This window comes from Malaclemys terrapin, chromosome 9 (genome assembly GCF_027887155.1).
Source record: "Malaclemys terrapin pileata isolate rMalTer1 chromosome 9, rMalTer1.hap1, whole genome shotgun sequence".
In the NCBI taxonomy this organism is placed as follows: Eukaryota; Metazoa; Chordata; order Testudines; family Emydidae; genus Malaclemys; species Malaclemys terrapin.
The window spans coordinates 90,594,133-90,610,792 of NC_071513.1; the positions used below are offsets into that span (position 1 = coordinate 90,594,133).

General features: G+C 47.7%; 1 protein-coding gene across 9 annotated transcripts in view; it reads right to left on the reverse strand.

The window, feature by feature from the left end:
* TNIK (TRAF2 and NCK interacting kinase) overlaps positions 1–16,660 on the reverse strand; it is a 313,537-nt gene that overhangs the window by 88,708 nt on the left and 208,169 nt on the right. For all 9 annotated transcript variants that reach the window (XM_054040025.1, XM_054040031.1, XM_054040026.1 and 6 more), the window contains exons 8-9: positions 7,950–8,004; positions 6,904–6,982 (exon numbers count right to left, since the gene is read on the reverse strand). In XM_054040025.1, the coding sequence (XP_053896000.1) occupies positions 6,904–6,982; positions 7,950–8,004 (134 nt within the window). The remainder of the gene's footprint in view (positions 1–6,903; positions 6,983–7,949; positions 8,005–16,660) is intronic.

A 16,660-nucleotide genomic window follows, 5' to 3' on the forward strand; every position in this document is an offset into this window, starting at 1 on the left:
CAGCAGCCGGTGCTACCGCCGCCTCCGGCCTCTTCCACCTCCACCACCCCCACTTACTGCCGCCGGGAGTCGGGACTGGGTCCGGCAGTGAATCCCCTCCCCCGGCGTGCCACCAATCCACCATGGCCAACTATACCAAGGTGGCCCAGGTGAGCAGGCCCCTCCGCGCCCTTGGGCAGGGCTCCTCGCCGGGTGAGGGGACACGGGAGCTCACGGGCAGGCCGCTGAGGCGGCTCCTCTCTGGGGCGGCGCGGGCTCTGCCCCTCACTGGCTGCGTGTCCTCGGGACTTGGGCAGGCAGCGGCATGCCATTAAAAATCGGCTCGCGTACCATCTTTGGCACGCATGCCATAGGTTGCCGTCGCCTGTTCTAACTGTTAACTAACCCACCCGCAGTCAGAAGAAGGGATGTGAATAGGGAAGAGTCATACAGGATTACTGTACACAGAAGGAAAGGCTGAGTAGTCTGTTCTTGTGAGCACCAGGGACACCCTTAATGCTTCTACGATCCTAAGAAATGCAAATTATAGGGGGGAGATGCATAACTGATTACATTATGAATGATGTATGAAATAACCCTGTTATACAGCACTTCACACTTTGATAGTGCCGTTCACCCACAGCTCTCGTAGCATTTCACCCATGTTCATCAGACTTGCTCCAGGTCACATTGTGAGCCAATGATAGAGCCAGGAAAGAATCCTCAGGGGTCTGGACTCCCAGCCCCTTGTTCTAACCTCTGTCTGCACTGAGAACAGGGACAGCACTGCCTCAAGACAGCTGCATGCTGCTGGGTTGTTGCACACACTTCCTAATAAGCCCAAGTGAGTCCAGAAAAGAAAGTCAAGCCTAAATGTCTGACACTCCAGAGTGCTCGTGGCATACAGGGCATAGGCCTGCCAAGAGCCAATGGAGCTCTGTGCAAATGAATATAGCCCAGGGAAGCTAGCATGTGGTTCACAAGATGAGGCAAGGCAAAACTATCAGCCATGGTCACTGAGAACCCCTGAGTGCAAGGGATGCTCAGGGCTAGTGCCTTTTATAAATAAATAAAATAATAAATTAATGGAGATATCCTATCTCCTAGAACTGGAAGGGACCTTGCAAGGTCATTGAGTCCAGCTCCCTGCTGTCACTAGCAGGACCAAGTACTGATTTTGCCCCAGATTTCTAAGTGGCCCCCTCAAGGATTGAACTCACAACTGTGGGTTTAGCAGGCCAATGCTCAAAGCACTGAGCTATCCCTCCCCCCTCCTGACCTTAGCCTCTCCAGATGAAGTATTTGAAGGGGTACTGTGCTTCTCAGCAGCTCCAGGAGCCACAATGCCTCCCGGAGACCAACATAGTGTAGGGCAGAGCTCTGCTTTTATGGGACAATCAGGCTCTTAAACACACACTTCAAGAGAAACGCCTGGGTTTTACTCCTTGCTCAGTCTCCAATTCACTGTGATACCTTGGGGCAAGTCACATCACCTCACTGCCTCAGCTCCCCCATGGGGATGCACACACCTAATAGTACTTCCCTAGTTCAGGGGCGTGTGCAGAGCAAATACCACGCTTAGCATAAACAAGGAAAGATCTGCTGGGTCCAAGCGTTTATGAAAACAGCCCCAAAATTCAAGCTTCATTTGCTTAAGAACTTCAGGGGCAGAAAGTAAATCATCATATCATACTGATTTGAACCAGAAGAAGAAGAAGAAGATTACAAGGCGCCAGCCTTTAACTTCAAAGAGAAGCGGGCCTATTTTAAAAGCAGGTGCAGGAGTTCAGCAAGAAACCAGGCAGACTGTGTTTCTACAGGGGTTCTTCTATTTGCAACAGCAGGCAAGATCCCAAATCCTTTCTACTTATCAGTGGATTTCACTGACTTAACTTCTTCATCTTCAACCATCAAGGATTTTGCAGCCAGTTAGCCATTTTCTTCCTCTGGAAAAATCCATCTTCATCTCAGTGCTTTAATGTGGTTGAGGTCAATGTTGCTGCCTATGGAGAGGTTGACAGTCCTAAGCCCATTTAAGACTACTTGTCCTGGGAGTGGAAAGCACAAAACACAGAGGAAAGCTGCTGATCTTTGTTACCCAGCAAGTTGAATTTTTAAATTTTGCTTTTCTCCTGTGATTTTAGTACTTGTGAAAGAAGTTCTGGGGATGTGGAAAACTTGCACTGCAGGGATCTGGGGAAGCATTTTGGGGGGTTCAAGTCTTGGGTTCAGCATACACAGGTTCTTGTCCTGCTTCGATTAGACCCAAAACCTCGGACTAAAACTCAGTCAAAACCATTGACTTGCACTTGGCTTCATGCTGAAGTCATTTAAAACAAAGTCAGATTACTTGGTTTAAAATCATGAACTAATCCACATTTGGCACGTAGTTGAGTCCAGAAGTGTGAGCCTGTTGGTATTTCATCTGAGTTTCAAATTCATAATGAAACCTAGCAAGATTTACATAGCTTTACTGAGAATAACAGCTGTAAGAAATGGAGACTAAAGGCTTCTATTTATCCACAGAACGGATCCAGCCCCAATAATCGTGTTTCAACTGTGACTCGGAGAGGAGTGTAAACAGTGTCCATTCAACCCTTCCCTTTGCTGCAGACTGTCAGGAAGGATAGACACGTCTATCACGCACTAGACAGAGACCACCATTTCATTTTAGAAAGGTCACCCATTGGCCATCAGATGATAACGAGCTTGGCAACTACAGATCTCGGCTGGAATTGAACAGATCTAGAAGTGAAAGGTTCTGTCATTGACTACAAGTCCCTCAAGCCCTCCCATCCCTTAGAAGTTTTTAATTTTTGCTCTCTTCTCTCCAAAAAGAGAGGCTGCAGGGATTAATGACATGAGGGAGAGAACATGACAGCAAAGTGACTGGTAGTTTCACAAAAGCAGTTTTCCATCCAAGTAGAAATAGACCCAAAATTCAGATATGGATTTCAAACACCCCAAAGATCAATGGGATTAGGATTCAGGAGGGCCAGTGCAGCTCATCAGAAAAAATGGGAGAGAGGTGCAATATATGGGTGTGAGTTTAAATACCCCAAAGTCTAGGGATATTTAAATCTAGAGTGTTGGTCTGGCCCTTTCCTAGTCACAAGCTGAACAATTATTGCATCCCCTTCAACTTTCTGAACATCAGAACAATGAAAGTTGGGCTATATTAACAGTGAGACAGTTAGCTGGAATATGAGGGAAGGGTTGCATGTAGCCCAACTCTGGCTTGTGCAAGATGGATTAAAATACTCCAAGGACACAGATTGCAACTTATCAGAACAAACAAAACAAAACTCCTGCTACTGTTCAATTTTTCCTAAAAGGTGGGGGAGAAGAAGGGGTTGCTCAGTGATTTCTTTCTTCAGCTGCCTTCTTTCTCTCTGGAGGTTCAGACTGCCTTTGGCTATGTCCACATAGTGTAGGGTTACCATATCTCATAAATAAAAAAAGAGGACCCTCCACGGGCCATGGCCCCGCCCATTTCCCCACCCCTAGCTCCGCCCCAACTCCGCCCCTTCCCCCACCCTAACTCCGCCCCCTCCTCCCTTCCACTCCCAGCCAGGGGGAAAGGGCTGCCCCAATGCTACCAGCATCACGGTTTCCCGGGCAGCCCCCAGACCCTGCGCCCCCAGCCGGCGCTTCCCCAGCGCAGCTGGTGCCCGGGAGGGGAAGCGCCCAGCCGGGGGCGCAGGGTCTGGAGACTGCCCAGCAAACCGTGAAGCCGGTAGCGCTCGGGCTTTGGGCAGCCCCCATGCCTCCGGACCCTGTGCCCCCAGCCGGGCACTTCCCCTCCGGGGCTCCGGCGGCTCTGCGTAACTTACACTGTATAAGTTACACAGAGCCGAAGAGGAGCAGAGCCTCCGCAGCTGGAGGCTCTGCTCCTCTTAGGCTCTGTTTAAGAGCCGGGCTGCCCCAGCGCTACCGGCTTTGGGCAGCCCCCGTGCCTCCGGACCCTGCGCCGCCGGAGCCCGGGAGGGGAAGTGCCCGGCTGGGGGCGCAGGGTCCGGAGGCAAGGGGGCTGCCCGAAGCCGGTAGCTCTCGGGCAGCCCGGTTCTTAAACAGAGCCTCCAGCGGCTGGGGCTCTGTGTAACTGACACTGTGTCAGTTACACACAGCCCTGGGGGCTGGAGGCTTTTCTCCTCTTTGTCTCTGTGTAACTGACACTGGGTCAGTTACACAGAGCCCCGGGGGCTGGAGGCTTCAGCCGCCCCCGCTCTGTTTAAGAGCCGGGCTGCCCAAGCGCTACCGGCTTCGGGCAGCCCCCGTGCCTCCAGACCCTGCGCCGCTGGAGCCCGGGAGGGGAAGTGCCCTGTGCTCTCGGGCAGCCCGGTTCTTAAACAGAGCCTCCAGCGGCTGGGGCTCTGTGTAACTGACACTGTGTCAGTTACACACAGCCCCGGCGGCTGGAGGCTCCAGTCCCCGCGGCTCTATTTAAGAGCCGGGCTGCCCGAGCGCTACCGGCTTCGGGCAGCCCCGTGCCTGCAGACCCTGCGCCCCCAGCCGGGCACTTCCCCTCCCGGGCTCCGGCGGCGCAGGGTCTCCAGGCACGGGGCTGCCCGAAGCCGGGAGCGTTCAGGCAGCTGGGCTCTTAAACAGAGCCGCCATTTTCCCGGACATGTTCCGCTTTTTGGCAATTCCCCCCGGACGGGGGTTTGACTGCCGAAAAGCCGGACATGTCCGGGAAAAAGAGGACGTATGGTAACCCTAACATAGTGAGCTGGGGCTGTAATTTCCCTACTCACGTATGCATACTCGTGGGGGCTCGATGAGAGCTAGTGCATGTATAAATAGTAATGTAGCTGCGGTAGCACAGGCAGTGACAGTGGAGGCCTGGCGGAGCTGTGCCAAGTACAAACCTGCCTCAAACTGGTGGGTATGTATTTGCCATGGCTCAGCCATGCCCCTGCTGTTACCGTGGCTACACTGCTACTTATCACTGAGCTACCGCGAGTATTTGGACTAGAGCTGGGGAATCACATCCCCCTAGCTCATAGCGCAGATGTAGCCTTTGATGAATAAACAATGCAACATAAGCCCTCTCGCTTACATCCTGCAGTCTGCCTTGTGCAGTAACAGCTAACTCAAAAGGTACGTTTGCCAAGCAGTCAGAGGTGTGATGCCAGCATGGGTAGACATACCTGAGGTAGATCTGATCTAGCTAAAGTGAGTACCAATAGCAGTGAAGGTGCAGCCCAGCAGACTGCAGTCTGGGCTAGCCAGCAGAATATATTCCCAGGCTCTCTGGCCGACTTGTACTTGGGTGGCTAGCCCCTGCTGCAGCAGCTTCTCTGCTATTGCTTCCCGTGCTAATTCGATGAAAGGTACCTCTGTACGTCTACATGCGCTGCAATCACAGTTCCAATGGCAGTACAGACATACCCGCTGTGTAAGTGGGAGACTGGGGGCTCATCAGAATATATGTCTGAATACCTGTCTGCGGCTGGATCGCTTCAGGTATCAAAAGGAAGTTGCACAAGAGCCTGCAGTTCACAGATCATCATATCATACAACCCCAGCACCGCTCTCTGCAGACTTCAGCCTGGTCTGCACGGAGGGGCGGGGGGGAGGAATCGATCTAAGTTACGCAACTTCAGCTACGTGAATAATGTAGCTGAAGTCTACGTCCTTAGACCTACTCACCGTGGTGTCTTCACTGCGGTGAGTCGACTGCTGCCGCTCCTCCGTCGACTCTGCCTGCGCCTCTTGTGGCAGTGGAGTACCGGAGTCGATGGGAGAGCGCTCGGGGGTCGATTTAGTTTGTCTAGACTAAACACGATAAATCGATCTCCGCTGGATCGATTGCTGCCCACCGATCTGGCAGGTAGCGTAGACATTCCCTTCTGAATAACCACTGTGGATACTGTTTCAGACTGGTAAGAAAGCTCTCTCTTACATTGGCACTGCACTAAGATCCAGCCAGCTAATGATGAAGACAGCAAAACTAGTGCTGGGCCTGTGTGTGTGTGTTTTAGAGGGAATGGTGCTCTTTGGATGCTGGGAAGCACTGCCACTTGGACCTCACTTTTCTTCAAAACCTGCCTTTAACTGTGCACCCACTTACCTGTGCTCTCAGCACTAAGAGACACAAATTCTAGCACCAAGACAGCACTTTTCCCCTCCAACTCCATACTTCTAGCACTAAGTTGGAGCACTCTCCCTCTGTAATACTAGCAGTCAGGGGTGAGTGGCAGTACTCTCTCTCTCATATACCCCCCCCCCCCCACACACACACACACACCCCACCCTAAGTGGCAGGGCTTCCTGTCTTTTCTGGCTAAACCACAACTGAACCTGGGATGATAAAACTGTGGAAACCAAAGTCCAGTGCACTTTAAGGGTTCCTGCTTACATCAGCACAGTGACAAAACATCTGCTGGGTTCAGGGATTCTTTTTATTTTTTTAAAGCGTGTTTTATTGGAGTGTCCTGGTTTTCTTCAAGATGCTGTTGCATTTTTTCTCTTCCAAAATTTTAAAATAAAACCCAAACTTAGTTCAAATCTCCACATTCCTGAGCCTTCAAGATAAACTATCCCTTTTTGGAATGAGTAAATGTTTCCACTTGAAAACGGAATCTCTTTGGAAAGAAATGGCAGCCAAGTGAAGTGTCATGTGGCTTCAGGCTGCATAAACCTCTTCAGAAAAGCCAACTCTTTACTGTGAAATGGCAACATTAAAGAGCTTCTCTCTCTGTCTCAAAGACAAGTTGTCATCCCACCCACACAGTGCAGCCAGCTGAGATCAAAGCAATCTTTCCTTAGGGCCTGATCCTGTACCCACTGAAATTACACCAGTGACTTCACTAGAAACAGGATCAGACCCCTAAACTTATAAAGAGATTGTGTAGTGCTAACAATACAAACAAGTAATAACGTTTTACAGCATTTGAACTTCAGTTTGAAAACAAGACTCACCACTTCTTCGATTTCAACCGTGGGGCTGGATTCCGGGGGATGAGGAACAGAGCTCTCATGGGATGCATGTCACAAAGGGCTAAAAGGTACAACAAGAGGCATTAGATAGGGTAGGAAGCAGAACAGATACTGAGCATTTCACAGATAAAGTATGTGTTGGGGCAGGTGGAGAATCTAGAGACAAGATTTCTCTGAAGTAACAAGAACTCTAACTACACAGAAGGATTTGAATAAATACCCCTCCAGAGGCACCTTCCAGCCCAAGGAGTGGCATGACGCTAGAGATGGCCAGGAGCTGCAAAGCTTGGATCAAGATCTGAACTCCCCCAAGCTTTGGGGGTGTCTGTACATGGAGTTTTGGTTTAGAGTTAGGGGCTAGCTATGAAGTTTGTATGCCTGCAGATTTGTGTTTAACCACACTGACAGGCACTGATGCAGGCGACAGCTCACATACGTGCTGCACTTCAAAGCCATAGCATGTGCAGGGATCTCTGCCCTGGTTACTTTTAACAAACAAGATCCTAGCATAAAACTGGTAGGAATCTTAACAGGTTCACGAGCTACCTAAATGCATCAGCTAAATCCTTTGCATTGTTATTTTTGTCACAAGAAAGGCCACTGAAATAATACTCAGCGCATTGACAATGTTTTTCATCTGTACACCTCAGAGTGCTTTAAAAAGAAGGGTAATTATTTTTTAATCCCCATTTTAACTAGGAGAAATTGAAGCCCAAGATCACAAGTCAGTGAGACAGCAAGACAGAATCCAGGTCTCTTGACTCCCATTCCAGTGTTCTATCCACTGGATCACACGGACTTATCATAGCATCTAGAACCTTCCTGTTTTAGTTCTCAACATTCACCCCCTCTTCTGGGCTCCCCAGTCCACCCTTTGTCAGTCTTGTTTACACTTTTCATCTCCTTGGGGTGGGGACTGTTTGTATGTAGTCTGTTGTACAAAACAGCGTGCGTGGCTGGTGCTTAGCAAATAAGAGCGAGTTACAATTTAGTCATAATAACTCAACCAAGGCAGCGCGTCTACTTACGAGGAGCACCTTCTGCCATCTCGATGGCTGTTATCCCCAAAGACCATAAGTCACTCTGAAAAACAAAATACAGAGAAATGGCTAGCGCAGAAGAACCTTGTAACAATTGAGAGTCCTCTGGGGAGGAGTGACAGTACTGCACTCCACAGGAAGGGTTTCTGGGCCATTTTATTATGGAGAGTCTGATCTGTATTCTCTCTCTAAGTCCTTGAACTCCCGGCTCAGAAGATTTTCTTTTATGTTTTTCTCATTGTCAGTGCTTTGGAGTAGGATTCCCCTCCCCAGAGGAGATGTGGTTTTAACTTTGTTTGAATGCCTGAAAAACAATTGCCGTATGAGAACTCAGAAGCCCCATGATCCAGTGTGATCGTGTTTCAATAATAAAGCAATACATCTTTTGAGAGTACAATACAGAAACTCAGACACATAATATTTCAGCTGCAGCAGCAGCACTGGGCAATTCTATGCTGAATTGTTTCACCCCGCTCCCTCTTCCAATATTGCCAGCTTCTAGGGTGACCAGACGTCCCGATTTTATCTGGATTGTCCCGATATTTACTTGTTTGTCCCGCGTCCCGACCAATGTTCGGTCGGGACGCGAATGTCCCGATATTTTGCGCTCCGGCGCACAGGCAGGGGGGGCTCGCACCCCCCCCCCAACTCTGCCCCTTCCCTCCCCCATTGGATCCCTCCCCAAATTCCCACCCTTGCCCCGCCCCCTCACTGCCCCATTGGATCCCTCCCCAAATCCCTGCCCTGGCCCCGCCTCTTCCCCAAGCACGCCGCATTCCCCCTCCTCACCCCTCCCTCCCAGGCTTGCGCTAATCAGCTGTATGGCGGTGCAAGCGCTGGAGGAGGGGGGAGAAGCAGGATGCAGCAGCCAGCTCAGGGGAGGTGGAGGCAGAGGTGAGCTGGTGTGGGGGAGGGGGGCGGGGCGTGGAGCTGCCCCACCAATTTTTCCTATGCTCCGGCTTTTCTTTTTTTCTTTTTTTTCCCCCTCCGCCGCCGGTTCTTGGGTTTGTTTGTTTTTTTACTCTGCCGGCACTCCCCCTGCCCCCGATATTTCACATCTCTCGTCTGATCACCCTACCAGCTTCTGACTTGTGTGAACGTTAACCTGCAGCCGTAACAGAACCAGGCAGAGTAGGGTGTGCAAGCACAAGACACCTCTGGACTCTCTAGACCAGTGGTCGGCAAACTTTCAGAAGTACTGTGCCGAATCTTCATTTATTCACTCTAATTTAAGGTTTTGGGTGCCAGTAATACATTTTAACATTTTTAGAAGGTCTCGTTCTATAAGTCTATAATATATAACTAAACTATTGTTGTATGTAAAGTAAATAAGGTTTTTAAAATGTTTAAGAAGCTTCATTTAAAATTAAATTAAAATGCAGGACTGGTGGCCAGGACCCGGGCAGTGTGAGTGCCACTGAAAATCAGCTCTTTTTTTGTTGACAGAAATCTTGTCAATATGCTTAGAATCAAAGGAAACAAAGATTGCTTCCTTTACTAAAATGAGATTATTGCAAATGTATTAGTGTGCTTTCTCTTTGCCAGGTGGGCTGCAAAGCTTTTCTAATTTTTAAAAAAAACTTTAAAAAATCCAAATCAGTATAAAATATGTGTTTCCTGCTGTGTTTTTCCTTCCCTTTCAGACTCCATAGATTGTCTACCCCTGCTCTAGACGGAGATACACTGACAAAGTAAATAAGAAGTCAATATGATTGAACCTGCTCTATGGATCTTTCCCTCTCCTGGGGGGTGAAGCAATTTCTCCACATGTGGAAACTGTTCCTCAGACACCACACCATTCATACCAACTTCTGTTGTATCTGCTGCACCTTCTCTCCTCTCCCTTTTTACTTAAACACATTTGAAACATTTTAATACCTGTGAAAGGAGTGAAATTGGCAGTCCCATTGACTGGGGCGCTCTGTCGACAGAGGGACAAACCCTGATGTCCTTATTCAAGCCAAATCCTCACTGGAATTTTTGCCTGGGGATGGACTAAATCAGACTGGATTAATTTATTTATTTAAGGCATCTTTACTGGCGTAGCTGAACATCTTGCATATATTCATGATGTAGCAACATATTACCGTCCTCTTATTACAGATGGGGAAGCTGAGATAGAGAGGGGAAGTGACTTGCTCAAGGTCACATGCAGTGTGTGGCAGACCCAGATATGGAATTTGGACCTCTCGAGTCCCATAGACTGGTATAGACCCTTCTATACCAGTATAGTTAAGCAGCAGAACGCTTCTGCTGTGGACACAATTATAGCAGTATTTATACCAGTATAGATTATTCTGATTCAGGAACGGAAATAAGCTATAGCAGTATAAGGAACCTTTATACTGGCAGAAATGAATCTAGGCCAGGTCTACAGTATAAACTCGAGCTAGAATAGCTATGTGTGTCAGAGCTACCAACCAAAGGGGGTGAGGGCTGGAATAAGCTCTACCAGCAATGGTGCTGGTATAAACTGTCCACACCACTAGGGAGTGCTTTAACAGTACATGATACCAGTACAGCTATACCAGCACAGCACTCCTTGTGTAGGCCTGGACCTACGCTAGAGCTTGACTGATATGTCGGGGGGGAAAAATTAGTTCACCCCCTAACAAACAGTTATATCATTAAAACTTTTAGGCATAGATCAGCCCTTAGACTAGCCCTCCCATCTAAACTGCCTTGCTAACCCTTTCCTGATGAAGGTGTGGGGGCAAGGAAAACTTTCAATTCCTCTGTTAGGGGCCCTACTTTCCTCCGTAGAAGCAGCATTGTGTTCAGCCCCAGATCTCAGGGGATCCACCAAATTCCAGGACAGATGTCCCATAGGAGCTGTGCGGCCAGGGCCAAGGTGTCTTCTACTAACAGCTACCCCTTTACTCCACCAATGGAAGGATGCCAGAAAAGCTAATACAGCCTACGGTTCCTGCATGGTACTGGGGGAGGGGGTGATGTGTGTCAGTGCTCACACAGGAGAGGTGAGAGGTATATGTAGAGGAGCCCCTTCATGCCCACATCGAGGAAGTGGGATGATCCCTACTGTCAAGGGACTGGACTGAGATCCACCAAAGTATGACCTATAGAAATCTAAACAGTTATCAAGGATGCATTTGTGTTACAACTGACCTGGACTGGATTTGAACTGATGTTAGAAGGCTCCATGTTCTCCTACCAATCCTCCCTATGGCAACTAATTTAACAACATGCACCACCATCAAATTAGTGGGCAACAGAACAAAGGTGGAATGTCATGGCTATGCTTTTAATTCTTTCTAGCAAGACTTTGGTGTTAGGAGCAACTGGCTTAGTTGATAGTCTTGCTCTGATGGCATAAATAGCCCACAGTGTCAATCAGTGTGCCCAATTGGTAGTGGACAGCTCACTAGTTAAAATTAGATGATCTATAAATGGATTTGATGCAGTGCCCATAGACAGGCTGCTTAGGATTGCTTAAAAATATAAAGCATCTTGAGATAATTCAGAAGAAAGAGGGGACTGAGCTAGGTATTACTGTTGATTAAATGGGAGACAGGAGAGCTACATTTCTCCAATGGGAGGAGAAACAAACAGATATGCTTCCTTGTACTCAGGGCCGGTGCTACCATTAAGACAAACTAGGCAGTTGCCTAGGGCGCCAAGATTTGGGGGCGCCAAAAAGCGGTGCCCCCAATTTTTTTTTTACGGCGTTCCTGGGCTGGGCTGCCGGCGGCGCGCTGACATGTGCAGCTCAGACTCCCTCTCCCAGCGCAGTGGCCATTCCACTTCTCCCGCCTCCCAGGCTTGCGGCGCCAATCAGCTGTTTGGCGCCGCAAGCCTGGGAGGGGAGGAGAATTAGAGCGGGGGCGGCGTGCTCGGGGAGAAGGCGGAGCAGAGGTGAGCTGGGATGGGGAGCTGCCGCACGGCTCCCCGGGGAGGGGGGGGGAGCTGCTGTGGGAGGGGACGCCTCAGGACAGGGGGGGAGCTGTCACGGGGGGGCGCCCCAGGGTGGAGGGGGGCGGGGAGCTGCCGCAGGGCTAGGGGGGTGGGGGCCCACAAGGTGGAAGTTTCGCCTAGGGCGTGAAACTTCCTTGCACCGGCCCTGCTTGTACTCTGCTCCGAAACCTTCTGCAGCCCACATGGCAAATTAGGCAATTGATCTCCTGAACACCTAGAGCAAATGGGGAGCTTCTTTTTGGAAAACTCACTTGATATAACTCTCCTATCACTTCTCCTGGGATCATCGCATTTTCAAATGGCAACATTTATATTCCTGGCTATTCACCAGGAAGCATTTGTAAGCGGTGTTCAACTGCCCGTGCTAGAGAGCATCTAGAAGTCATTGATGTGCTGGGTTTAAGCTTTGAGATCCATTAATGAATCTCAAAGACACTTCAGTTCTTGCATACTGGAGAAAATGCTTCAATTACCAGGACACAGGAAAGAATTAATGTATATGCACGAGAGAGAGAGAAAGTGATAAGTTTCCTTAGTGGCCATGATACAACTTACTTTTGGCCGAAGTTAGGTAATTCATTACTCTAGACACTGTGTAGGCAGAGCTGTATAATGATTAATAACCAAGTACTGAATACATTAAAAACAGAACACACACTAATTTCAGTGCCTTCATTTGAAGTATAGCCTCAGACACATCTCTGAGGTTGGTGGGCAGCCAGCTGGCACCATAAAGAGACTCAGCTAAAGCAAAGCCGAGGAGCTCTCCTATAGATGATATACTCCACTGCAGAGCAGGGGAAAAGGCCAAACTTCCAGGTACAGCCATCTACACCAGCAGGGGTCCACTGGCAACAGCTTCGCCTTCTGGTGCCTGTCAGCATATCCAGTTCTATACTGTAGTCCGCTAAAATGATTTCCTGTCTTCATTGATATGAAGCCAGTGATCCCAACTGCCTTTGCTCTCCATTTATCCAGTCCCCTGTCACATTCTTGCAATCCCTCTCCACCTTTCCTCACCTCCATTTCAACCCCGGCAAACACCCCTTCAAAACCAAATCTCCTGAAACCACATTTTTATCATATAAAGAAAATGAATATTATATCTAATGAGATGTGTCTTTTGTTTGCCCTGTCTCTTGCTTTTTGTAGTGTAAGGTCTTCAGGGCAGGCAGTGTGTCTTCCTGTGTGTTTGGGAAGCACCTGGCACATTTGAGAGCTACTGAAATTTAACAAACAGCAGCAGAGACCCACTGATTAATGGGAGTGAGATTGGGTCCTTAATCACATGCCAAGACCTGGGGTCCTGAGTTGAGGATTCAGTGTTTTCTCTGCAAGAGTTGACACTTCAAGCACATAAACAGATCTCTTCATACTAGGTTAGCTACTAAAACCACACAGCTTAGAGACGGACGAGACCTATTAGGTAATCTAGTCCTTCCCGAAGGGCCAGTGCAGGACTGATCCTCACTGTATGCAATTAGCTCATTAATCCTCACAGCATCTGTCTTGCAGGTAGGTACTGTATTGTTATCCTCAGATGGGAAGAATTCATCCGTGCTGAAACTCCACCCGCTTCATGGAGTTACATCAGAATTGAATTTAGCCCAAGAGAATTTAAGCTAACGATCTAACAAGAGTTAGAAGGAAGCCCAGGGTTAGAATTTAAGAGGTCCTGGCTCCTACTCGCACGCTCCAACCACTGGACATGCTGAGATATTCTTTGAGCTTTGCCCAGCCTAGTTTCAGATTCATAATTGACAGGTCACTGCCACCTCCCTTGAGAGACTATTCCAAAGTCTAATCATTGTCAGTGGCAAGACATTTCTCTTGCTGTTCAGCCTAAATTTTCCCCTTATGGAATTTCATTCCAGTTGTCCTAACTGCAATTCCCTATACTGCCTAAAAACTTCCTCTCCACTGTTGACATTTACACCTTTCAATCTCTTGTCGATTGTCATGTCCTCCTTTGTTGTTATTCACTCAAGCTATACAGTGCATATTGACTATCTCAGTCTTTCCACATGGGTCAATTCTTACAATCCCTTCATCATCATTATTGCTCTTCTCTGAACTCCTTCCAATTTCTCAGTAGCCTTCTGGTATTCAGGTGCCCAAGATTATAAGCAATACGCCAAGTGATTTTAACTAGATATAGAAAGGGATTATCACCTATGCGGGTCTGAAAGGGAAGGAAAAACACAGCAAGAAACACACATTTTATACTGATTTGGATTTTTTTTTTTAAATTAGAAAAGCTTTGCAGTCCACCTGGCAAAGAGAAATCACACTGATACATTTGCAATAATCTCATTTTAGTAAAGGAAGCAATCTCTGTTTCCTTTGATTCTACGCATATTGACAAGATTTCTGTCAACAAAAAAGAAGAAACCTCTAGGAAAAAAAACAAACCTCAACAATGTGGGTTCTGTATTCACCTTGCGTGGTGTGGTTTATTTTTGTGAGGTATTTGTTGTATCTTTCTGTACGTTATACAGTCAAGCTCAATTTGCCTAAGCAAACAGTGAGATCAGAAGCAGTTTCCCCCCCCCCCCCCCCCCCCAAAGGGTTAAGTCTGTGGAGGTTCCTTTTTTACCCACTAATTCCAGTCTTTTATATTTGTTATCTCAAGCCATTTGGCTTTATACTGATTTGGGATCTGTAGAATCTGATTTGCATCCTTTTTAAAAATTGTCATTTGCATTTTTCTCTTCACTTCAAAGCTAGAGCATCAGCTGTAGTGAGGTGAACCTGAGACTGGAGCCAGATCCAGTGGCCACCAGATTACAATAAGCTCTGAAAACACCCTGCAGTTTGAAGTGTCGGCAGCAATCAGCCTTTTGTTTTCTATCCACAAACAGCCAATGCCAGCTTCGGAGACAAAACCATCTAGTCTGCTAAGACTATTTGATCCTCGAGGACAATAGGGGAATTCTGATCCCAGCTCCTGCTCACACTTCCACTGCATATTAAGTAGCTTAGCTATTTTGGAAGAAGGAAAACATCAGGGATTTCTGAGGAAAGAAATGCTGGCTATGAAGATATAAAGCCAGGATTTTTAACAATATCAAGGAATTTCAAGTGCTCTTTCCAGTGACTGACTCCTTTTTGGGTGTAAACCTCTCCAAATTGTATTTAGAATATGCAATTTAACAAGGAATCTATCTAGTGCTAGCAAGCAAGAGAGCAGAGAGCATCTCAAGAGGAAGAATCAGGCATACAGATAAACCACAAGCTTACTAGCCTAAGGGCATATATTCAGCGGATGGAAACCCCCAGGGTATCTGAGCCAGAACGTCTTCTTGGGTGGGGATTTGCAAGGGAGGAGCTGTGCTTGCTGGAAGGAGCACTGCCAGTGAAGCCAGGGGAAATGCCAATTCAGCAAATCCTCCAAGCAACCTCTTTTTGGGACACTCCTTTGAAGTGCTGGCCAAAGAGTAAAGCTGATCCCCCAGAGTGGAAATGCCTGAGAGAGGGTGGTGGCAGCACCACCTGCCCTCTTGTGGAATGAATACCCTCGGGGGCACAGGGAAGTATAATTTACATTTCCCCGAGCCAACATATGAAACCAAATCCATGCCGTTCAGCAGTCACTCCCTGTTGTGAGATGTGCAAAGGGCAAAACACCTGGGGCAAGCTCACTACTGAGTTTTGAGTTAGCAAGAGGATGCTGCTTCTTGGTTCCCTCAGTAGAGCTGCAGCCTATGAACCATGGAGATTTTAGTTCATGTCGCAGGAGCAGTATTGTGCAGACTATATGTACACACATAAAGGAAAACCAACTAGAGGATTGGGGTGTCCGCTAATTGGTTAAATCTGGTTAGGTATTTGTCAACCAGTTGGCAGACACTATATGTACTAACTAAAGAAACATTACTACTGCCCATAAAGTTTTGTAATCTGAACTAAAATGCTTGCAGGAGAGATACACCATATAGTAGCTAGTGTGGGTTACATATAAAAAAAGTTCCCTAAATGATCCCTACTATAAAACAGACTATCCAGCTCTTCAACAGATGCATGTCGTAGTGTTAACCAAAGAGGATTAACTATTTGCACATGTGCATATCATTAGCAATTTAAATAACCCTCAGGTTGAAGTCTGAAGCTGGACAGCTGCTCTCAAGGAAACAATCTGTTAAGTTGCTGACTGACATATTTTAATAGACGAAATGTACGAGATTTTTTGGGGGACTTTTTTGGGCCCTCCATCATATATATTTTATTTGCCCCATGGGAAAAGTAATCGTCGATCAAGGCTGTGATGCTGTGTCACAACGGTGGAGTGTTTGCATCGTCACATGGGAAAGTTGTATCACTAATAGGCGGCTAGCCTTCTATAGGTCCTTGCCTCAGAGTGTCTAACAGTGCTTTCCAAACATGATTTCTCACAATGCCCTCATGGGATGTGGAATGGGCAAATGCACAGAAAGGTTTAAACTTTTCAAAACTGTCTATTCATTTTGGAAGCCTAGCGTGAGCCACGTAGGGGATGAGCATGCACTGGAGCTCTAGATGACCAGCACTTCTGAAAATCAGGTCCTGACCACCCCAAGCTAAATATTAAAAAATGAGACACCCAGAATTAGTGGACACTTTTGGAGACTTGGGCCTAAGTGACTTGCCTACAGTTAAAGTCAGGAGTAGAGTACAGGAGTCCCAATTTGATCTTCCATCTATTTCTAGTTTGAACTGGGAGTTATGATCCCTGGCTTCTATTCCTGCTTCTGCCATTAACTTGAGGCATGATCTTGGGCAATGGCAAC